The following is a 21,940-nucleotide window of genomic DNA, read 5'->3' on the forward strand; positions in this document are numbered from 1 at the left end:
ATTCTCATATCGTATTCGTAATTGCCGACCCAAGTAACTTGTACATACATAGTTTCATGCAAATCTAATAATTATTTCTCTTATTACAAAATGGTTTCTCTAAATATTTTCATCCTGGAACCTAACATTCCTCTACCTTGTCTTCCATTGAATTTCATTATTAGCATTACAAATCGCACGTGGCACTCGTGTAGTAGTTTCCTTTCGAGATCCTTCTTCCCTACGTACAAACGAGCAGATCCTTTCAGCACGCGTCGGACACTTTCAACATCGTAGTTAACTAATACTTTTAACACGGTAGAAGATGTCCGGACGTTTGGAAAATCTAATCTGCCGCGAGCCGAGCAGGAGACGAAGGAAAACGGGGCAGGGGCCCGAGAGAAAGGAATGCTGCCAACAATGTCGCGGTTTATCTGCGCGTCCTTGGCTAATCTCTGCCCGTGAAAGATTACCCTATCAACCGAGAGAGTTACGCTACGCTTCTGACGTTTGAGCAGAGGTGGGCGTTTCTATTACCTCTATCGCTCGTCTCACCTCGAGGATCCATTCACCCTAAGCTTCCGCGCTTCCTTTTTACCTACTTCCGCGAACGCGACACCTGATGAACCTCCTGAGGATCTCCCGACCGTAAAGACAATGAAGTACCTTCAAAAGCGAAATTGCGTAATTGTCGTTTCAGTTATCACACTGAATCCATACATCACGATAATACAATTATATATCTATTCTTCTTGACATTACTTCGCCTAACGTAACTCCTTCATTTTGGCTTAGTTCGCGTCAACGTGACTCTGTACATTACATTTACATTGGGGCCTACTGGCCCCTATCTAGCGACGGTACCCCGGGGTTGCTAAGCCCGTACTGTAGTTGCATATCGCATGCTACAGCCCCTGAGGGCCAAGCACGTGCTTTGGGTTCTTCGAGACATCAGAGAATCGTGGATTCCGGAGAACGTGGTTTCCAGTTGCAAGCCTATAGAGAGGCTTCTTGAACGCTTCATTCTTGAACCCTTATCGTTTATCTGTATGCTTCATTCGGATGCTCCCAGTGATCCATAGCTTGTACAAGGACGCAGATATCAGAAGTTTGCATTTATTAACACTTTACCGACCGGTAGCCGATTAATCGGCTTCTTGTCCCCAACGCTCACCGACCGGTAGCTGCTATGGTAACTAGCAAGTATTTGTTACTTTGAATTGAGATACAAGTTGCTTTGCTCTGTAAGCTCTCGTATTTTTATACAATTCCCAGTGCCAGGAAAGATATGCTGCCGAGCGGCCGGTGAGAAGGGCATAGGATCTTGAACCGCTACCGGTCGGTACAGTGTTAAACTAATGTTTCTAACAAAGTTCTCGAAGAAGTCCTGTCCTTTTACTTTATCTTCCAAAGTACCACCCCCAAAACCCACGCATTTCTCCTTCAATTCTCCTCTAGTTCTCCATTAACACCAAAATTCTCTTACTGATTCCCACTTTCCCACGCAACGCGCAAACGAAATCGGTGTCGAGGTGAATCGTCAACCGAAACAAAAAAACCGTATCGAGCGGACGACATTCGTGTTCGAGGACGCTCCGATAACGTGGCAGCTCGTCGCAAACGTAACGAGTTCCCCTTTTCGTATGCTCTCTTCGTCTGCATACAGGATGCCCACGAAACGATTGTGTCAAAGTTCGGAGACACGTGCGCCGAGCATAATAATAATACAGTACTCGAACGTCGTTACAGAAAGCCTTGAATATTCGAATACGGGTGACAGAATATCAAGAAAGCAAGATCAAGGAAGCGTAGTCTCCCGGTTCGTGTTCCGTTCGATAGAAATCGCGGAAGCGTGCGAATTCTCGAATGCCAAGAAAATTCGTCGTGAATGCGAGTAAACTTTGAAAAATATTCAACCGCCATGAATTAACCGCAAACGTTTGACGTTGCGCGGAGCGGTTGCACGAATCGGATGTACGGAGCGCGACGAGGACGCAAGAAGAGGGCTAGAGAGAAGAGAGACGAAGAAGAGAGACGGTGAAGCTCGAAGAGGAACGAGCGTGGACGAATAAATACCGCGGCCGAGAGGGACAAAGAGGCAAGAAGTGGAAAAGAGGAGAAGACGGAACGTGGACGAGAACAGACGAGGACAAACGAACGTGGACGAGGACGCAAGAATCGAGGCAAAGCGGGACGATGCGTTACGTCGGGTCGTGCTGCGAAGCGTTATCGCGGACCGACCGCCAGCCGATACGTTATCTGGAGTAGTTGCACACCAACAGTGGCTCCCAACTTCGTCGTCATCCTCTTTTCCTATCGACGAACGAGCTCCGCCGAGTTCCATCGAGCAAAATATAATCCGCGATCGCGATTAAACCGAGGAATCGCGATCAACGATCGACGACCGGCCACGATTAGAAAGAGTACGAATTACTGGCTTGCGATCGTGGATTCCGAATATACCTAATTTATTTCGTTCGTTATCTCTTATTGCTACTTTTTCCACGACAATGTACTCCTTCTCTGTTTACTCATTCTCTGCAATGTGTATTCTCTTAATTTGCTGGTACTGGAGATAAATTGTTACAGAGATAAATTTCCCTCGCGTAGGACTATTCTCGTATATGTACATATTTATGTGCATGGCGTGTGCATTTACTTTTCAAGTCTCTACTAATCGACACCCATGTACATATACGAGAATATGATTCAACGAACCGAAAGAAATTAGGAAACGCAATAAAGTGCATGGAATTATTAAAATAAAGTTCGTTATAATTCGATCGAATTTAACGAATTCGAAGGCTGCGTGCGTTAGCGGTATTCGTTATCAGTCGCTCGAATAAAATGTTTCCCATCCGTGGTGTTTACACGGACACGAGCAACGTGGAACGAGGCATTAGGGATGGAGGATTACGCGCGGAGAGCAGGAGAAACGTGGAGATCGATTAGATTCGATACGCCGTATGTACAGAGCGGCCAAAGTCGAAGATTCCTATCAAAACACGAGATAACGCGGTGTGTTATTCTTGAGCAACGCCGTTGGACGTTACCCCGTGTGAAAAGTTGATCTATATACACACATAAGGAGAGCATGACTCTGTACGGTAATTCAGATCTAGCGATTGGAATATTTTTCTTAAATTATGATCGAATAACACCTAACGCCTGCAAGGGAGCGGTCTTACAAACAGTTGGAGGCCTTTACTCGACATTTCTCTAATCTCAGTCTGAGTGGAGTTAGTAAGTGAGTGTTTATAAGGGTGCAAGTCGTTCCTTCTTTATATTCGTTTAATTCCTGCGTCACGTTACTTCGTATTTCTATTTGCTTGTAAACTTTGAAAAATATTCAACCGCTATGAATTAACCGCAAACGTTTGACGTTATTATATGTATAGTCTTCATAATTCTCAGGCATCCCTTTTAAAGAAGTCGTATAACTTTACTCATAAAGTAATAGTCTACACCTGACTAACTACCAGTCTTACGTTTCTTCGTGCTTCGCGTTCATTTAATTCATTAGTTTCTTCGCGAAGCGCCGGTGTATCGCGAGATAACCGGTATCGTCTGGTACACCGGCCACCGATAGAACGCCACCCACTATTTCGCGTTGCACGCTGCCGAGATAGAACCGGGCGCGTGTGTCGGATATCATATCGACGTCGACACAGCGTGCATTATATCATTCGACAATTCGTGAAATCAGTCGTCGCGAGAATCGCCTTCAATTCGGTCGACACCGGTGCGCTCGTTCCTCGAACACATGAACCGTGCACGCGGCCATCTTCTTGTGCGCGAGTGGATTCCACGCGCGGGGACGCAAACGACGCTACGAAGAGACGCTGAAATTCGATACCCGAGTGAAGAGACTCTTTCTTTTGCTTTTCGTTTATACACTCTCTGTGTGTGTAACATTTGACGCCACGCGATGCAAACTACTGATAAACGTTCTGTGATTTTAGTTATTTTAAAGTTGAGGGTAACAAAGGGAATTTGAATATTATGAACTTCGTTAAATAACAGTGCCTAACATTGTATATACTTTCTGTATAGTTTCTAACCACCGGAATACTCCAACTTTATTACAATATCGACCTTCATTCCTATCATCCAAAAACCCACAAAATAAAAGTCCCAAATACTTCCTATCCTCATAAACGATAAAACAAGTGTTCGCGATTGAAAACAGTGTCGAGGGTCAACCTGTCCATACAAAGACGATCTCGAAGCGAATACCACGGAGTGGAATACCACCAAGCGGTAGCTCGGCTCGCAAGTTACGAGCCACGCTCGGTCGTAACGAACCTCGAGAAACTCGAAAACAATGGGTACCTACGCGGTGCGTAAATGACGCAACGGTAGGCGAACGCTGCGCGCGAATGCTTGTCGCGTTCGAGGCGAAAGCGATGCGAAAACTCGATTATACCCACTACTAAATGCCACCGGAGGCTGCTACACGGAAGAAACTTAATCAGAGCCACGCGGAAATCGATACAGTTATTCGTCGAGCTACTTTGATTGGCGAGGGTGAAATCGTTTGGTCGTAACGCTGTCGAAGGACATCAATGATCCTGGCGAATCTTTTAGTTTCTCTGAGGATATCGCGTGTGCGTTATTAAGGGTAGTGGAGACGAACGAGGTTATATTACATGACTTTGAGTTTGTACAGGATTAACGCAGATTCAGAAATGTAGTCGACACCAAGGAAGGACTTGTTCGTTCAGGGGCCTTAATTAAACATGCGTATTTCTACAGGATCCAAGTAGATTCAAGGTATTCTGGATGCAAGTATAGACCAAATGGAGCTACTTTTGAAGTCTCTACTAATCGACACCAAGGAGTCTGCTCATGATTGTTCCAGCTTGTACCTAACAAGTACTATATTTTAGGAGAAAAAAACCTGGCACCTTCTTGGGCACACCTGAGCCTATCCTGAGTCTACATATCCTGATTGCAACGACCAATGATTTAAGAATACTTCCGCACGAAGATGAACTAGCTCTTTATCTTACAATATGTTTGGAACTCGACATTCAACGTCTCTTTTCAGTAAATCTATAGGTGAAGCGAAAAGTCGTAGTCCGGTATCGCGAGTTCCCGTCTCGGACTCGCCACATCCAACATAACTTTGGCCTAACCCCTTCCCAGCCTAAGCGGCTCGCGGATTCGTCGAATCGTCGGGTTCTTCCGTTGGTTCGCACGGTAGATAACCGACAATGGGTTCGAACGACCATCTTCGAAGGGCCGCCGCGGCGAATTTAACCAGGAAGGCGGAGCATACCGGGTGAAAGGAATTCTTTCCGTTGCAACGGCCATTCGCGTTTCACCGTAGCGGCCATTTCCGAGCATCCATGATGATACGTCGGGCGCATCCTCCTCCTCCACCTCTTCCTTCTCGATACCTGGTGAACTCCAACGTTGTCGCGAAACGGTCACCATCGCACGTGGAGTTGAAGAGATTCGCGAGCTGCTGGCTCTCGAAGTTTCCAATTTTACTGCTGGGCGAAATGTGCGAAATTAGAACTATGTCCATGGATGTACTCAGGGACTTTGGACGATTCTGGCCCCTCAAATTTCTTCGGTGGAAATGGAGTAGCCATTTACTTTAATTTTGCAAACTACAATAGCTTAGAAGTAGTTCAGCTTCTGAAGTTCGGTTTCTGAAGTGTATAGGTCCTCCTGAAGGTAATCTAAACGTGCAAATTTTCTGTAAAGTTGGCGAATCTCGTATCTATTTTCACAGGGAATCATGCTATTGTTGCGTACGTTGACCCGTGACGATGCAAGATCGACCGTACGCTAGAAAAACTCTGATAACGAGCGGACTTGGACCTCGACTAAATATGTAGCAACTTAACAAGTCTGCCATCGCCTATACGCGACTCCAATTTTGGTCGCACACGTTAAAATATTTTCGTTTGGAGTAAAAGCGAAGCGCGTGCGCTATCGGTAAACCTAGTTTATCCCTTCGGAGTGTCCCCTTCTAATATTATTAATAACTTGTAACGTAGGTACTTCTCTAGTATTCCAGGATCGTAATCTAAACTCGATTAACGAAACTCGGCACCTATCTTGATGTCTTATCGTCATCGAAAACAATTTCCTGCGTCGATATTTTATGGGAAGAATAGATAACGAATGGAACGAATTAACCTTGTTTACGAGAGGTTTACGATTTGCTTTGAAAACTTGATCTTTGATTGTTCAAACTTTGCACTCGAGAGGTGACTCTCAGTCACTGTTAGGTTTCACGCAGCAAATCTACAATATGTACCTAATATTTCTTTAAATGATTGTCGGCGAGGTAGAGGTGACCTTATTCTCAAATCTAGATAGCTTACAATTCATGGCAATAGAATGCTAAGAAACATCTCGAGTTTCGAGTTCAATTCTATGTATTATTTAGCCTAAAGTTCGATATAGAAGAAGCGTTCCTCGAGTCGTTTCCGAGCGACTAAACGGAACCAGGGGCGACGGTATGTGTGTAGTCGAACGACCAGACGAACGAAAGAATAACGCAAACAAATGGATCGCCGATAGAGCGTGAATCACCGCTTGGCTTGTCGAGTGAAATTTACTGTTGGGTTGAAGGTCTCCGTGGCTTGGCTATCTCTATAAACCATCGAGATGTCTCATCCTTCCCCTCTAAAAAAAAAAAAAGACAAACGATGTCCAAGAGGAAGACTGCTGAACAACGCTACCGTTATTTATTAGTCTATAATTTCATAGTAATAGTATAGTAATTTCATAGTTGTAGGTGAAACACTGTCCCGATGACTTTGTCCTATAATTACCAGAGGAGTTCACGCATTTATGCCAAGCGATAATGTGGGAAATTGTACGAATGCATAAATATATAGAACACTCGGCAAAAATGGATGGAAGAAAGTCTAGCGCCAATGGCGATAGCTATCGCCTTTACGCAAGCGAACTCTGACTCCTCTGCTCTTCCATGACCTCATCTGAAGGGACCAAAGGTCTACCAGCGCGCGATTCCGAAGTAAATACACGCCAATGGTACCGATCGTCGTCGCGTATTTACAGGAAACAACGATCTCGGTCAGTTTCCACGGTCAAAGAGACGCTATGTAGCTCGAACAGCGGTTCTACAAAATAGGCAGATACAATAGGGATCTTTGAGAAATTCTTGCGAGGAAGACAAGAGCCTTTCTTCTAAACAACTCGGGTAGAGGAAGGACCCTCACCTAACACTCTACTTTGGAAGATTAACTTCCTCGCGAGGAGCTCGGGTAGTACGGTTCTCCAACAGCTAATTATTTCCGTTTCTAAACAAACAAACAAGTAAAATCAGTCGTTTCTACTCAAGGATCAAAGAGTTCCAGACGAAAGAGAGGCTGCGAAACGACGAGCACCGGTTCTCTCCGGTATCCGTCCCCGAATAGAAGCAACCAGCGATGACAGGCTACCAAGTACAGGCTGTTATCGCTGCCAGCGGCGGAGTTATCACTCTGATATCCAACGTATGTATATACATCCCCCACGATTGGCCCCCGGTCTCCAGTGACTCGCGGACCACCGACGGTCGAGCGGTTCCTCGAGACCCTCGAAACTCTTTCTGGTCTCGGGGACCTCGCGGTCGCACCGAGGACACGCCAGGTCTCGTCACAGAGGCTCCTCTCGTCGACAGTGATCGAAAGGGATCGATATGGATCGCTGAACCATTGGAAAATATCGCTCACCGTAGTCGCGTTGCCGTTGTTTCGTCGTTTCCCCGGGATCCTCGTTGGTGCTCCTTCTCCTCGTCATCCTCGGGTTCCTTCCTCGACCAGCTCAACCCTGGGGACCGCGAGCTCCTCTAACCGTCGAACAGGATCCCTTTGCTTTTCCTTTTCGGCGGACGGCCTGGTGCTCACTATTCGCCGTTGGAACGGTGCAAACGAAGGGTAACCGATTTCCCAGCACGGTTCAGGATCGAATACGATGAAACGTCACCTCGCAGCGAACTGTACTTTGCTCTCGGCACTCTCTTTACCCGGGCGATTTGGTGGGTACGGTGAAACGCGGTTTGCCAAATTCCGGTCAGAGGAGAGAACACGCGTTGGCCACTGCTCTATGCTTGGGAGCTTGATGTGTATTATGTACATAGAGGAGAACCGGCGAGTAGAGTGGAACTGAAAAAGAGAGAGAAAGAGAAAGAGTGAGCAGCGAGGCGATAGAGCGAGAGAACTATGCGAAAGAGGGAGAGAACGAGAGAGGATCGGGAGTCTCTGGATGGTCGAGCCAGATCGTGCCAGAGGTGACCAACGAAGTCAGATAGCGTTCGATTAAATCGCATCGTTTACTTGGTCGCGTCGGCTCGGATCCGAGGCAGAGTTCCCTGTTTGTCGAGCGGGAATAAGATAGGAACGAATTAATGCTACGAAGGAGGAACAAGGAGAACGTTCTAGCTCCTCGGGGGACACCTACAGAGCCTGTTAGCTAGACGGGAGAGTCCCCTGTGGCCCTGCGCTCCGGTAGAGCAGTGGGGGCACCGCGAATAGCGCTAAGGAAAACTATGGTATGCGCACCGTGAACTCGATTGCGTCGACGTGGATCGTCGTGGCTCGACGTGCACTCACACGTCCACTGAGTATGGTGTGTCCGTGTGCGCCAATTCTATCGGCTCGTCTCTGTCGCGAAAAGCGCATGTGCCTCTTCCTTCCTTCTCCAACGACGCTTCTCTTATCGCCCTGCACGTGGACACGCTGCACACCGACGTAGGTGTTCACCAGTGGCCCTCTCCCCCTTCGCACCGTGCCACTCTTACGATTCGATCCTCTTTTGCTTCCACGCTCTTCGTCCTTTGTCGCGCTGTTTCACCTCCTTTGTTTACCTACCTTGCGTTTCTAACCCCTCGACCCAAATTGCAAGTCTGATCGTCGAGCATGATTTATGGGCTGCGACGCAAATTAGAGGCTTTTAGATGGGACTGTGTGTGGGTGGGTGTTTTTAAGGTTCTTATCTTCTCTAATTGTTATTGAGTACGATGGAAGGTATTATTGTATCGGTCAATGCTTGTTTGGTTACGTTTGTTTCGTATTTTTCAATGTTTAGAGTCACTCGAATCGAATTTACTAAGAGAATCGGCTGCGATAAGGGCAGATGTGTCTGTGTATGTACGTATGCATGTCTGACCTTTGTTTTGGTTTGTTTGGGAGGAGTGGTTTATCAGAAACCCAAGGAATTTGGTACGGTGACGTAGGAGGCATTGCAGCAATCGATTCTGAAAATATAATTATCGTATATAAATTATCGTAACGTCAGACTTGAGAACCTTGGCAAATTTCAAACTTTGTTTCCAATGTATCAATTTATCGATTGGCAAACTTGCCTCGTGATCTCGTACGGTACGAATCCCCTCGATGACTCACTCTTTGTTCGGTTTTCTTTTTCGTCGGGTTTGCGCTAGGCACGAGGTAAACAAATTACCTGCGCGTAGATGTGGAAGCCTGGCCAAGGAATCCAAAGAGCTGCTACTGAAAAACAAAGGAAACATGAACAAAGGGCAACATAAAAACTCTACTCATACTTTGGAATGATTCACGTCTACAGCTGCAGTCTAGAGACTTACTGGCAGCACACATTTCGATGAAAACCTTCGAAACGTATTCGAAGTATGCATCAGGAAACAGGAACCTGTCGCAATTGTCAAGAACTATTGACCGATTCTGGATTCGAACGTAACCTATTGTTTAAAAGAAACGAAGCTACCGAGTCTCGTGCTTGATATCAGATATCGATCGATATCATCGGTCGGTCAAGGATACGCAGGGAAAACCATCGATATCCAAGGACAATTATGTTCATTCATTAATCTCCGACACGATTGGACGATCGATCGAACGAACACGTTCATTCATTCCAATGATTACATTGCGAATACGTTCCTCGAATTCTACAGAACGAGTCGATCGTCGATTGTCTCATTCTAACTATGGACATCTATGATTCTAACCTGCTTAGTCTTTGATTCAGCGCGTAACATGAATACGTTTATCTTAAATTGATCGACAATCAACTTACCCTTCAATTATAGCCCGGAATCGTCCAAAAATGCCAAAAAGGATACTCGAAAAAGCAGAAAACTTCGGAGAAATGACCCGCCATTGGAAAGAGGAGGGAAACCGCTTCTGCTGTCTACTGCGCATGCGTCGTACTACGACTGGCTGCTGGGCTAGCTCTGTACATTACTAATTTTTGAAGTTTCTACAGCTTATATTACGAATTTATACAATTTTCATATTGTATACCACTAATAACGATAAAATATTGCAAGAAATATGAGTAAATTCGATTGAATAAAGAATTAACATTGACGAGATGTTAGGGGGAAAGCGCGCGAAATAATGCACTTGTGCGCATGCGCTGGTAGAAAACGACACATAAAATGGCGCGCTTTTCCTTCTCTTTTGAATTATGATACGGTTCCCTACTCTATTTATAGTTAATCGATAAATATCTCTATGGTTTTCGAATGCTTAACTATAAACAGCAATATGCTTGTGGTTGCACGTAACGCTGCTCTCATTTTTCAAAATTTCAGGATCCTGTATTAAAACAAAATATTGAACGCTAAAAAGAAACCGCCTTCGCATTTCAGAATGCTTCCTATTTTATCGATTCAGAGTCTGAATTTAGGGCTAAAATAAAATTTGGACGCTGTCAGCAATGGGAAATGAAACTAAGCATCCTGAGAATTATTTAAAAAACGATCAAGAATCATCGGACTACCCCTTCTTCATTTTTGTTTGTTAAACCGAGTTAATTCGAGCATTTAAAAGTATACCCAAAACTGCGAATGAGAAATAAATAAACTTATTGAGAAAATTAAGAATCGAGCACATATTTTTATCGTATTTGTAACCATCGACCTAAGAAAAGCGACTACGAAGTGACCGAAGAGTGTCTTGCGTACTCTTTTTCTCGTGACCCAGAGATAACCCTACTCGCGACTAAGAAACACGAACGACCGAATTATTCTACTCGCTAAACCGTCGAACAAATTGTTGTTATCGCGCTGAACTATCGTGGTTAAGCCACTATTCCATTCAAGGTGAAAACAACACGTCTTATAATTACATGCGTGGAGCGAAGATGGCTGATTAGACAGCCGTCCAAAGGTCGATTTCGTTCGAAGACGCAACTTTATTCTTTCAGACATACTTACGTGAACAAATTTAGCTCGATATCGAGCGTTTTCTAGATCTTCTATCGACTATTTATTGAAGAATCGATAACGTCTACAAGTCAATGAACCAAGTATTCTTAGTAACATCGGTATTACTAGAAATCGGATGATTAGGAGTATCTAGAGCGGAATAGGGGAGTGAGAAATAGTTGCCTAGAAACAGTTTGTTAATGTCAATTTTATTCTAATTTCATTTGATCGTATTTGATTCTGGCCAGATTCTTTAATCATTCATTTCAACATGTTTCTTCCCACTTTCTCTATTTTTGTACGCCTATGAGAAAGCGGGTACGAACGAGAGTTACGTTTCCTCGAATTAATCGCACTGCCTTTCGCATCTATTTTTGCAATATACATTCTTTACTTTTTCTTTTTTCTTGCAAGCGGTGCACACTACATTGATTACATACGATATAAATCGAAGACACACTAACCAGTATTTTTCGAATAAATGAAATACAAAAGTTCAAAACTGAAAATGACTACTTTCTCACTTAAGAAAAAAGGATGAATATTCACTAAAAAACATGATGGTATCGACAGAATTTGAATGGCAGTAATAAATCTTTGTCTAACAGTTGTCAACAATTTCTGGAACTCGATGTAATCTCATTAAATGTCGTTACAACGTAAACTCCAAGGCGTATGGGCGTGTTTCGGCACGCATTTATATACGTATATAAAATTTACATAAAAACTTCACGCTACTTTCCGGATTATTAAATACATTTTTATACACCTGTACACGCGGACGACGAGAATGTACAAACGTAAATGCAATCTCTTCGTCCAACGAAACTAGAATGAACATCGTAAAAATGATAGACACCAGTAAAATTTAACAATTTAACTCACTGACCGATCAACTGTATGTAAAGTAAACAATGAACTACTACGCATGCCGCAGAATGAAGGAACATACACAGCGACAAAAAACCCTGTTGGTACGGTGTTTCTTTAATAAATATAATCAATCAATACGATCGTATAGACACGATCGTGAGCTGATAAGGTAAATAAACGAAGGGCATTAGATGGGCATTATTGATACTAATTACAACGTTCTCTTGAGCGGAGTGCACAGAAATCGAGATACTCCCGTCGCTTTCCTTCCAATCGTTTGGCTAGATCACATACGCAACCAATATTGGACTACAGGCTACCCTTAACCAATTATCAATCCGCAGCCCAATCTAAACTGTTGTTTATTATGATTCATCATACCACTTAACGCAAACGAGAATGGCAATGGCTGTAATTTCTTTTCCAGGACAGCGCCAACAGTCCAGTTTGTGTCGACGCTTCCTGCATTGAAAATGTAACATTTTTTAAATCACTTTAACGATTAGGTACAACATACACCAAGGATACTATACCTCTAAACACTAGATCGGCTTTTGGTAAATCGATTTGATAAGCAATAGTTCCAGTGGATTCCTGTAATCTAGAATTAATTTCTAACTCCACGCCGACTTGCAACTGCTGACTAGCTTTTTGATGAAAACAGAGGTGGCAACCGGTTAATCCTATCAGAAAACGGATTCGTTACTAACAATCTTTTCATCATGCAAACCAAAATCTGGATGATTATTTAACCCATCTCCAGCCTAGACCTAACTACAGACCTAGACTTCCACTGATCGTCGACTCTCCATTAGTATACCTTCCAGCAGCGGAAACGACAGCTATTTGACCTCCTGGCACAGCAGGGCCTCGCTGATAAGCGAGTTCACCGCCAAGTGCAAGAGACGACGTTACGCTTTGAAGATAATGCATCACAAAAACGCCTGGAAACAATTATTTCCAGACCATGATCGTTTCTAAGATTTCGCGCAATTGATCTTTACCTCATTGCTTACCAGAACCATTAAGTATGTCTGGATTACCCAGAGTCAACGACACTGTGTAAGCATCACCACGATAATCTGTTGTCATTTGGACTGCTGTAAATTTACTCTTTTGTACTTGGGTTGCTAATTTTCCTCTCAGTCTTTGGCCAAACTGATGAATGACATTAGCATTAAGGTTTCCGCATGGATCAATGTCACCCAATAACACGGGATAAGCCTCTGAAGGTACAGGCTGCTTTGTACCAACATAAGTTGCGCCAAACCTGAACAAAATAAAACAATGCATCAACGTCCAACCAAAAAGAGCAAGAACAAGATCTGACCAAGGTTCGATTGTACCTGTATCCCGATGGTGTGAAGGAACTCATGTTTATTGTATGGGAAATTTGGAAGTGATTGCTGAGGCCTTTATTGAACATTAGCTTTGCTCCCTCGAAATTTACAGGAAACACATCTGTATTTGAATGAAAATCGTTGATTACATATACGTCATTCCTCTGGTACGATTAAAATGATGAAAAGGGACAAAGTAATAAGCAAAAAGGAAGAAAAGATACGAAAATGTAGACGATGAGTTGGAAAAATGAGTACATACCTTTACATTTCTTGTGAAGGTCTTCGATCGTCCCTGGATTTTCCAAACGATCCATGGCTTCGGAGGGTACGTACAACCCCGTAGAAGAATCTTGTTTTCCTAAATTTGGCATCAAACCTGGAGATGGTGGTGGCGGTGGAGGTGGAGGAGGTGCAGAGGCTGCTAGTACGTTTCCCATTTTGCCGGATTTTATAGCTAACAATTTCTAGGATCTTTATTTTCAGAGTGTGAATGGCGAAGCACTCGAACTGCTATACCGAACGTGGACCCTTATATCGAAACAGTAAATGTGTATTTACACAATAATAATCAATGGAAAACCCTCGCGGTTAAACGAGTCGGCGTGCTTCTCCGTGAGTCGCCATTTGTAAAAGACAACCACTGCCGCCTCGACCACGAGATTTTTCTGTGCCTCGAGATATCTCTCTTCAAGCACCACTGTTGGGTGGGTACTCAACGAATGACGGGTGCATTTAGAAAGATCTATATCGATACAATTCTGTGCTTTATAACAGTATAATATATTAATTAATATGTGAAATTTATCATTTTTATGAATAATTATTTAATGCAGCAATAATTAGCGATTATTTTGGTTAGTGGCGCCATCTACCGACAAGGGTGAGAACTACTTTCACTACAAGCTTGGGCGTTATACCACCAATGGCGTCACTGATACTACATCCGCTCACTGAGCGGCTTAGTGAGCGATGGCCTTTCTGGATCCACCTAATTTGTTTAAAATTTTGTAACTCTAATCTATTTTTACTTAATTTTATACGTGGAAACATTCATACCCTCTATCAATACCTTTAAATTTTACGCCCATTATTTTAAATGTTCTTCAAACATAACTTTTCTAGTAAATACAAAATGGAATCAATACGAATAAAGTAATCGGTGGGAAGTTTTAATTATCTATACTGTACATATAAAGTTTTATATTAAGATCTGGATTACTTCAGCTGCGCAAAAGAACTAAACAAACTTTGTAGCAATGGCTAACAATTTAGTGTAATCGGCACCTTTGGAATGCGTTTTATCTTTCAATATTGTTCGAAGAATATGCGGAATAGGGACATGGATTCTGGTACCCAAAGGTGTTCCATTGTCGTCTATGAGAACGAGATTGTTGCTGTCAAATCTTGGGACCTTTGGATTCTGAAGCGCCTTCAAACCAACCAATATACCTTTCTTCTTTTCGCCCCTTATTGCAACCATCACTTTGTCTCCTGTATTATTTAAAAAGGAACTAAAAAACTGTTATCAAAGTAATTTTATGATCGGCTTACCTATAAGTCCCACCCCTTTTTTATTATATATGTGTATACAACGTGGTGGTTTTCCTTGGATCATAGCTTTCTTCCCAATTTCACTATTATCCACAACTCTTAACCGAGTTAACTTAATTACACGATTACATATCGCCGATGTAGAAATATTTCTGGATAAAACAGTAAACGGCATACCACAACAGGACATTATTGCTACGTTTTCTGAAAAACAATGATACAAACGTTAACGGTCATGTAATCCTTATTTACGTGTTCCTTTATCAATGAAAAAGAGGTTACCGATATAAACCTCACAGAACAAAACTCTTTCTCGACAATTTATGCTTACATATCTAAAGTAATTTATTCAGATTTCGATTGGATCTGATTTTAAAACTCGTGAAAGATTCATAAGCATACAATTCATTTATCTTTAGTTTAAAGTTAAAGTTAACAAATTTAAACGTGGTAAATAGGTAGCGAATCCAAGAATTGTGTTTATCTGTTTAATCTCGACACTGTTTATTTAATTTTGGTTGTCACGTAATACCGCTAATCGTATAACTTACACGAATTTTTAACCAACTCCAAATGGTAAAAGGTTTTTTGTTGAACTTTTAAATTCGATGTTTAAAGAGAACAAACGTTCGAGCCCAGGCGAACGTCGAAACTGATCGAAACATAACCTAAATATTTATAATAAAAGGCACGCTTTCTGTGCGTTATCATGGACAAAATACGGCATTATGGAAAATTGGTGAAACAGTTACGTTTCGTTTATGAATTCCGGACGAGTTCGATACTTACACGAAATTACACCACCGAGAATAGTTCAAATGAAAATGTAACAAACACAAAGGAACAGATTGAGGATACAAAACAAGACAGATTAGGTGGTTTCGCGAAAGCTTTCATAAAATTTTCAGCTCTTAGCGAAAAAAATGATATTTTACCACAGCCACCCCGTTCATTTGTTTCTATGCTCCGACATTCAAAGTTTATGAATGTAAGTATTGTGTTCGGTAACAATCTATAGTTTGGCATTATTTTTATATGCTAAGCTGTATTATTGAAGCATTACAAACGAAGTACTACTCGTATCTGTAAAGCTAATTATATCTCAGTTAGGGGATCCTGAAGGACAAATTGTAAAAGGAGAAATATTTAATGTTATCGGTAACGATTTATACATAGACTTTGGATGGAAATTTCATTGCGTATGTCCAAAACCCAAAAGGAATTCTGAGTAAGTAAGGTACATAATATACATAATTATAATCAGGACAAACCATGATTATTATACTATTTTAGTAAATTCATCAGAGGTGTTGAAGTTATTTTAAAGATAAAAGAATTGGAATTGTCTACCAGGTTCTTAGGGGCAACTAAAGATTTAACCATTCTAGAAGCTGACTGTGTTCTATTAAATTATTTAGCACCTCCACGGCAAAAGGCATGAATGTAAGATAAAGATTGTATTGTACTATGAAATAAAGATTCAAATTGCATATATATTATTGTTTCTTTAAATATACCCACAAGTATACCCAACATATATATGTAGAAAAGATTCTTCTTTACCAAAATTTAATAAAAAATGTAAGGTGATTATGGATTATATGGAAATTAAGTATACAGATACTTAGAATCTAAAATATCTGTGCTACTTCTAATATGAGCAAATGTTTATAGAGAAAAATATTGTAACAGATTTTAAAAGATCATTTATTCTGAGATTTCAAGTCACCTCATTTAAAAGAACGCGTAAGAAGTAGTTATTTTCCTAATATCATTAAAAAAAATGGACATATTTTAAATTCCAAGCTTTGACAAGTCACCCTGTGCAGTTGAACACCTTCGTATGTGTATATACATATATGAATAGATATATGCAGATGTATGTATACACCGGTTGCTTCTGCATGGCATTATTTTGTGCTACTTTTAGTCGTATTGTTGAAGTGCGTTTATTTAAGTGTGTTGCAGGTATCGTCGACAACACTGAAGTAATTTTTTAAAATTTACCATTTTGAAAAACAAGGTTTTTTTATCACAAGAACAAGATGGTGAGGGTGCTTGTACTGTTTACAAAATAAACAGACTTTCGTGTAATATAACCTCATTATGCGTATTATCTTGTATCTTATTCCTCCGAAATAAAACCGATTTACATTGAATTCAACTATAATATGCAATTTTAGGCAGCTGTTTGTTGTGGATGTTTCAAAACACTCACAGACGTCGAACAGAAGAACATTTTCGACGAAACTCTAAGGATTTTTATAGACGATCACATCGAAAATAGTAATAAAATCGATGAATGTAAGAAGCAGCTGAAATTAAGTGAAAGCATCGAATTAATCATGGGTATAAAGGTACGTTTGTACTCTGTAATACAACGCAGAATTATTTATAACTAATAAGTAGCTTGTAAGTTTCAATGTTTTGGAGGTATTTTTAGATTGTGCAGTCCAACGAGCAATCCGTCAACTTATGCGACAATTGTTTCCAAAATATACAATTGTATATAAATTTGAGAACTAGATTGCTTCATTCACTGTGTTCGCTAAAGAATGGGTCTAATTTGAACGAACCTAGCTCGAAAAATGAATGCACAAAAACTTCTCTAAACCAGCAAGATAATCAGTCAATAGAAAATGTTGATACAAATAAAAAAGTTATATTCGAAGATGTGATTAATGTTGATGAAAACAGCACACCCTTAGAATTTAATTCGCAGTTGTCTGATCAGGAAACAGCGGATACCAATGATTCCATAAATAATGTTACAGACTTACAGGATGATCAGGAGAATAATAATTCTAGTGACTTGGAGAATTCTAACACCAATTCAAGCCCTTCCATGTCCAGAGAGATACCTTTGAAAGTTAAAGACAATGATATAGAGTCAGAGATAGATGTATGCTCTGGAGATGACGAGGAAATATTAGAATTAGATAATCAGGATACAAGAGCCAATATTGTAGAAATCAATACTTCTTCGGAGTCTGATATAGAGGTGTGCGATTATGAACCAATTGGAAAGAGAATGAAAAAGTATCATGCATTTTCGCCTCATTTGCTTTTTTAATCTTTACCTTTTAATTTAATTGTACAAAATAAGGAACATGTTATTTGATACAAATTTCTACGTTTGATGTTCCATGTTTAAAATATTGTACAGTTAAAAAAAATATATATTGTTATACTTTAAACTACTGTATATTGTATGTATGTATTTATTATGTATAAAATATTGCCAAATAAATTTATTAAAAAAAAAACAATAAATATTTTTTAATTATTATTCATTTAAACAAAATTTACTATTATATCATTTTTTAAATTATTTAAACGATAAAGTAAATAAGATTATTAAGATCAATGTTTTTTTTCAATGTATCGAGCATTTTCTTCTAAATTCGCACAGTTGGCTCATTAGCTCAGTTGGTTAGAGCGTCGTGCTAATAACGCGAAGGTCGCGGGTTCGATCCCCCCATGAGCCAAGTTTTTTTTTTTTTTTTTAAGAAAAACCTATGACTCGATTGTTTATCAAGGAATGTCTTCATATATATGTATATTTAATGTCCTAGGAAAAGTTCATAATAATATCACAAAATGAAAACACATAAGAATGACAAACAAAAAATACATCGTAGGTTATGCCACTACTGTTTATGTATGAATATGAAAAGAAGTACGTATCCATACAGAATTATCTTATCTTCTTGTATATAGTAATATATGTGTGTAACCTTACGATGAAACTTTTCAGAAAAAATTCTATCCATTTCCAGTAATTATCATGATCCATACAAGTAACAAACTAGCCAAGATTTAGAACGACTTCGACTTGTTATAGAATAAGAACATGTATCGAATCGAAAAAATACGGACTCTATTTATAGAGTAAGTAAAATGTAACAAGATTTTGTTGCAATATTGAACTATACAAGCATTTAAAAGTATGTTTTTATCACTGACTAGGTACAGCGTATTAATTCCAAGAGTAAGAAACTTGCAGTGCTCCAGAATCTCAACCGTCAAATTCAACAAAGTAAGAGCTAATATTTTGCACAAAATTTGCAGACAATTCTTTTCGTATTTGTCCATCGTATTTCGTTTATTATTATAGATTCTGATTGCGAATAGAGGGGAGATAGCATGTCGTGTTGCAAGAACTGCCAAAAAACTGGGAATACAAACTGTAGCAATATTCAGTGAGGCAGATCGTGGTTCCATGCACGTAGAACAAGCAGATGAAGCTTACTGCATTGGTCCTGCACCTTCCAGTCAAAGTTACTTGCGGCAAGAGAAAATTATATCCATAGCAAGAGAATCAAAATGTCAAGCGATACATCCTGGTTATGGATTTCTTTCAGAAAATGTAGAATTCGCAGAAGTTTGCGACAAAGCAAACATTATATTTATAGGACCACCAGCAAATGCAATAAAAAATATGGGAATAAAGAATGTTTCAAAAGCTATAATGATCGAAGCTGGAGTTCCTGTGATAAATGGTATAGTCTGGTCGGTTTAAAGTAAATAATAATAGGAATACAAATGTTAGCGATACTTTACATTTGTCATCAATGTATGCAGGATATCATGGAGATGATCAATCCGATGAAACTTTACTACAAAAAGCAAAAGAGATAGGTTTTCCGCTAATGTTGAAGGCTGTACGCGGTGGAGGAGGAAAAGGAATGAGAATCGTTTTAAAAGAATCAGAATTTGCAGAGGCTTTACAGGGTGCAAGAACTGAGTCCGAGAAAGCATTCGGCGATTCGGCTATTTTGATCGAACAATATGTTAGCGATCCAAGACACATAGAAGTGCAAGTTTTCGCTGATAAGCATGGGAATGTTGTGCATATGTTTGAAAGGGATTGTTCAGTTCAAAGAAGACACCAAAAAATTATCGAAGAAGCTCCTGCAGTATGTATGTTTGATTATTAAAATTAGTTTGAGATCAAAAAATTATAGATGTATAATGCTCTTGATATACCATAGCCTGGAATCTCAAAGGAATTGAGATTAAACTTAGGTATGACCGCAGTTCGTGCTGCAAAAGCAGTAGGATACGTTGGCGCGGGTACTGTCGAATTTATAATGGATCGCCACAAAAACACCTTCCACTTCATGGAAATGAATACGCGGCTTCAAGTGGAGCATCCTGTCACAGAGGCAATTACAGGATTGGATCTTGTCGAATGGCAATTACGAGTTGCGATGGAAGAAGAACTCCCATTGAAACAAGAACAAATCAATTTGAATGGACACGCATTTGAGGCGAGGATTTACGCTGAGGTAAATAATTTTCTTTCTTTGAGTGGCTTGCTTGTTTGCCTCGGTCTCTTAGTCGTCGATTTATCGATAGCGATATTGTTCATAGCTTCGTTGCTTCTTGTTTGTTTGTTCATTGTTGCAATAAACCATAGAATCCAAGGAATGGTTTCCTACCAGGGGCTGGACACCTGTCGTATTTAAGAATTCCAGAAGTGTCAGAAACGGTCAGAGTCGAGACTGGAGTTCGCGAAAAAGATGAAGTATCGGTACACTACGATCCAATGATCGCAAAGCTGATTACGTGGGGAAAAGATAGGGGAGAAGCCCTGGCCATACTCAGATCAAAGCTAAACGAATATAATGTGAGTACTATCCCAGTCGAAGTTTGAAATTTAAAGGAAGTTCTTCAGCTTGCTATTTTCAGATAGCTGGACTCGATACCAACATAGAATTCATCAAGGATTTATGCTCTCATCCTAGTTTTCAACAAGGTCAAGTACATACAGGATTCATAAATGAACATTATGAAGATCTGTTTCCCAAATTACAAGTGCCAAACGAAGTTGCGATACAAGCTGCTCTTGCTTCGATATTCTACGAAGATATGGACTCTTTACGATATTCTCTTGCAACCTCCGATCCTTTTAGTCCATTTGCAACCGAAATTGGAATGAGATTACATCACACTTTAACACGGACATTTCGTTTTAACGTTTACGGCGAAGATATAGAAATTGAAGTAAGATACATCGAGCCAGACGTCTATCATATGAGGATCAATAAAATTGGTCCTTGGAGAAAGGTAACAGGCGCATTGGAAAAGAAGAAGAACAGAATGGAACTATGCGTTGAAGTCGATAACTGGATCACCAGGACGACAGTAGCCAAAATTCATAACAAATTACATTTATTTACTAAGGCTAGTAAATTTGTTCATGAATATCCCTAATCTGAAACTCTATTTCTTAGTTTAATTATGTCTCTTTGTTACAGGATCGCGAGTGGCAATTTGAAGCACCCACTATGAAATTTCTTTCCGATGCTTCGTCTAAGAATGCTGATAAGGATCTAAGCAAATCTCTGAGTCCCATACCAGGTTCCATAGAAAAGATACTCGTCGCAAAGGGAGACGTTGTAAAGACTGGTGATGCTTTGATCGTTATTAACGCTATGAAGATGGAGGTATCTCTTCCCTTGAATCGTTAATCAATACATGTTCAGATTTTTAAAACATGTTTAGATTTAAAAATCAACTTTCTCTTTGTTATCAGCACACCATTAGGGCGTCCATAAATGGAACAGTCGAAGAAATATTCTGTTCGATAGGCGATAATGTACCAAAGAACGAAGTTCTCGTTAAGTTGACCAATCCTGAGTCTTGAGGTGCAAGATACAAAATGATTTAATTAAGAATAGTTCGAGTATATTTTTAACGAATTTTTTTATGTATATACGTGTATGTAAATATATATTTTTGTATGAATTAAATAATTAAAAATTAAGTAATTCTTTAATCCTTAGAAATCAGTGAACTACAGTTTGGGGAAAAAAGGAGTTCGGGATTTTTCGCTTTTCGTCCTTATATTAACATAGTTTGGGCTGAATGAGGGCTTATTCGAAAGAGGAAGGTCCAACGAAGGGGCTCTGGTCATGATTGGACGAGAGTGTGTTGATATTTAATAATATGAGCGTCCAAAGTCAAGCAAAACACACCCGCAGAATGAAAGTATTTTTAGGTTATTAAATGGAATTTGTGACTCAAATGA

General features: G+C 40.3%; 6 protein-coding genes and 1 non-coding gene across 15 annotated transcripts in view; 4 read left to right on the plus strand and 3 right to left on the minus strand.

The window, feature by feature from the left end:
* The window catches only part of LOC128877686 (box A-binding factor-like), a 64,520-nt gene extending 53,732 nt beyond the window's left edge, over positions 1 to 10,788 (minus strand). The window contains exons 1-2 of one of the 4 annotated variants that reach the window (XM_054125214.1): positions 8,508 to 10,778; positions 7,680 to 8,111 (exon numbers count right to left, since the gene is read on the minus strand). In XM_054125214.1, the coding sequence (XP_053981189.1) occupies positions 7,680 to 7,746 (67 nt within the window). In that variant the 5' untranslated portion in view covers positions 7,747 to 8,111; positions 8,508 to 10,778. Of the gene's footprint in view, positions 1 to 7,679 lie in introns of all 4 variants that reach the window. The other 3 variants (XM_054125215.1, XM_054125216.1, XM_054125217.1) reach the window with 3 other exon arrangements.
* Positions 10,789 to 11,325: 537 nt separating this feature from the next.
* On the minus strand, positions 11,326 to 14,371 carry LOC128876478 (mitochondrial import receptor subunit TOM40 homolog 1). Its single transcript, XM_054122893.1, has 6 exons — positions 13,613 to 14,371; positions 13,357 to 13,471; positions 13,027 to 13,280; positions 12,793 to 12,954; positions 12,544 to 12,693; positions 11,326 to 12,472 (listed from the first exon to the last, which is right to left on the minus strand). Exons 1-6 carry the CDS (start codon positions 13,788 to 13,790, stop codon positions 12,333 to 12,335), a joined length of 999 nt encoding a protein of 332 aa, XP_053978868.1. The 5' UTR covers positions 13,791 to 14,371; the 3' UTR covers positions 11,326 to 12,332.
* A 135-nt stretch (positions 14,372 to 14,506) lies between these two features.
* LOC128876481 (39S ribosomal protein L14, mitochondrial) lies at positions 14,507 to 18,692 on the minus strand. Of its 5 annotated transcripts, none has more exons than XM_054122898.1 (3): positions 18,647 to 18,692; positions 14,905 to 15,108; positions 14,507 to 14,844 (listed from the first exon to the last, which is right to left on the minus strand). In XM_054122898.1, exons 1-3 carry the CDS (start codon positions 18,675 to 18,677, stop codon positions 14,591 to 14,593), a joined length of 489 nt encoding a protein of 162 aa, XP_053978873.1. In that variant the 5' UTR covers positions 18,678 to 18,692; the 3' UTR covers positions 14,507 to 14,590. The 5 variants fall into 5 exon arrangements, with proteins under 5 accessions (XP_053978873.1, XP_053978877.1, XP_053978874.1 ...); XM_054122902.1 differs by lacking the exon at positions 18,647 to 18,692 and adding an exon at positions 15,694 to 15,835; XM_054122899.1 differs by lacking the exon at positions 18,647 to 18,692 and adding an exon at positions 15,456 to 15,602.
* LOC128876480 (28S ribosomal protein S28, mitochondrial) lies at positions 15,604 to 16,374 on the plus strand. The gene is made up of 3 exons (XM_054122897.1): positions 15,604 to 15,892; positions 16,011 to 16,132; positions 16,198 to 16,374. The coding sequence occupies exons 1-3, from the start codon at positions 15,614 to 15,616 to the stop codon at positions 16,343 to 16,345; spliced, it is 549 nt and encodes a 182-aa protein (XP_053978872.1). The 5' UTR covers positions 15,604 to 15,613; the 3' UTR covers positions 16,346 to 16,374.
* Positions 16,769 to 18,171, plus strand: LOC128876479 (putative uncharacterized protein DDB_G0282133). 2 transcript variants are annotated; one of them, XM_054122896.1, is made up of 3 exons: positions 16,769 to 16,994; positions 17,088 to 17,261; positions 17,348 to 18,171. In XM_054122896.1, the coding sequence occupies exons 2-3, from the start codon at positions 17,250 to 17,252 to the stop codon at positions 17,975 to 17,977; spliced, it is 642 nt and encodes a 213-aa protein (XP_053978871.1). In that variant the 5' UTR covers positions 16,769 to 16,994; positions 17,088 to 17,249; the 3' UTR covers positions 17,978 to 18,171. The 2 variants fall into 2 exon arrangements, with proteins under 2 accessions (XP_053978871.1, XP_053978869.1); XM_054122894.1 differs by having other exon boundaries at positions 16,771 to 16,952.
* Positions 18,273 to 21,672, plus strand: LOC128876477 (methylcrotonoyl-CoA carboxylase subunit alpha, mitochondrial). The gene is made up of 10 exons (XM_054122892.1): positions 18,273 to 18,583; positions 18,684 to 18,795; positions 18,874 to 18,943; positions 19,022 to 19,406; positions 19,489 to 19,823; positions 19,899 to 20,195; positions 20,327 to 20,536; positions 20,599 to 21,093; positions 21,168 to 21,356; positions 21,446 to 21,672. The coding sequence occupies exons 2-10, from the start codon at positions 18,758 to 18,760 to the stop codon at positions 21,554 to 21,556; spliced, it is 2,130 nt and encodes a 709-aa protein (XP_053978867.1). The 5' UTR covers positions 18,273 to 18,583; positions 18,684 to 18,757; the 3' UTR covers positions 21,557 to 21,672.
* Positions 18,319 to 18,392, plus strand: Trnai-aau (transfer RNA isoleucine (anticodon AAU)). Its single transcript has one exon. It is a non-coding gene; the product is annotated as a tRNA-Ile (tRNA).
* Positions 21,673 to 21,940: the final 268 nt, after the last annotated feature.

This window comes from Hylaeus volcanicus, chromosome 5 (genome assembly GCF_026283585.1).
Source record: "Hylaeus volcanicus isolate JK05 chromosome 5, UHH_iyHylVolc1.0_haploid, whole genome shotgun sequence".
Taxonomy (NCBI): domain Eukaryota; kingdom Metazoa; phylum Arthropoda; class Insecta; order Hymenoptera; family Colletidae; genus Hylaeus; species Hylaeus volcanicus.

Bases quoted from the DNA above. Each gene is read 5' to 3' on its own strand.
- LOC128876478 (XM_054122893.1), bottom strand. From the start codon at position 13,790: ATGGGAAACGTACTAGCAGCCTCTGCACCTCCTCCACCTCCACCGCCA. The intron at 13,281-13,356 runs GTACAATCGAAC...TATTTTGTTCAG, and splicing joins TTCACACCATCGGGATACAG to GTTTGGCGCAACTTATGTTG. The intron at 12,955-13,026 runs GTAAGCAATGAG...AATTGTTTCCAG, and splicing joins AGACATACTTAATGGTTCTG to GCGTTTTTGTGATGCATTAT.
- LOC128876480 (XM_054122897.1), top strand. From the start codon at position 15,614: ATGGACAAAATACGGCATTATGGAAAATTGGTGAAACAGTTACGTTTC. The intron at 15,893-16,010 runs GTAAGTATTGTG...ATTATATCTCAG, and splicing joins GACATTCAAAGTTTATGAAT to TTAGGGGATCCTGAAGGACA. The intron at 16,133-16,197 runs GTAAGTAAGGTA...ATACTATTTTAG, and splicing joins AAACCCAAAAGGAATTCTGA to TAAATTCATCAGAGGTGTTG.
- LOC128876479 (XM_054122894.1), top strand. The intron at 17,262-17,347 runs GTACGTTTGTAC...AGGTATTTTTAG, and splicing joins AATTAATCATGGGTATAAAG to ATTGTGCAGTCCAACGAGCA.
- LOC128876481 (XM_054122898.1), bottom strand. From the start codon at position 18,677: ATGGATAGAATTTTTTCTGAAAAGTTTCATC. The intron at 15,109-18,646 runs GTAAGGTTACAC...ATTGTTTTTCAG, and splicing joins TTTTTCTGAAAAGTTTCATC to AAAACGTAGCAATAATGTCC. The intron at 14,845-14,904 runs GTAAGCCGATCA...TAAATAATACAG, and splicing joins AAAAGGGGTGGGACTTATAG to GAGACAAAGTGATGGTTGCA.
- LOC128876477 (XM_054122892.1), top strand. From the start codon at position 18,758: ATGTATCGAATCGAAAAAATACGGACTCTATTTATAGA. The intron at 20,537-20,598 runs GTGAGTACTATC...TGCTATTTTCAG, and splicing joins CAAAGCTAAACGAATATAAT to ATAGCTGGACTCGATACCAA. The intron at 21,094-21,167 runs GCTAGTAAATTT...TCTTTGTTACAG, and splicing joins AATTACATTTATTTACTAAG to GATCGCGAGTGGCAATTTGA.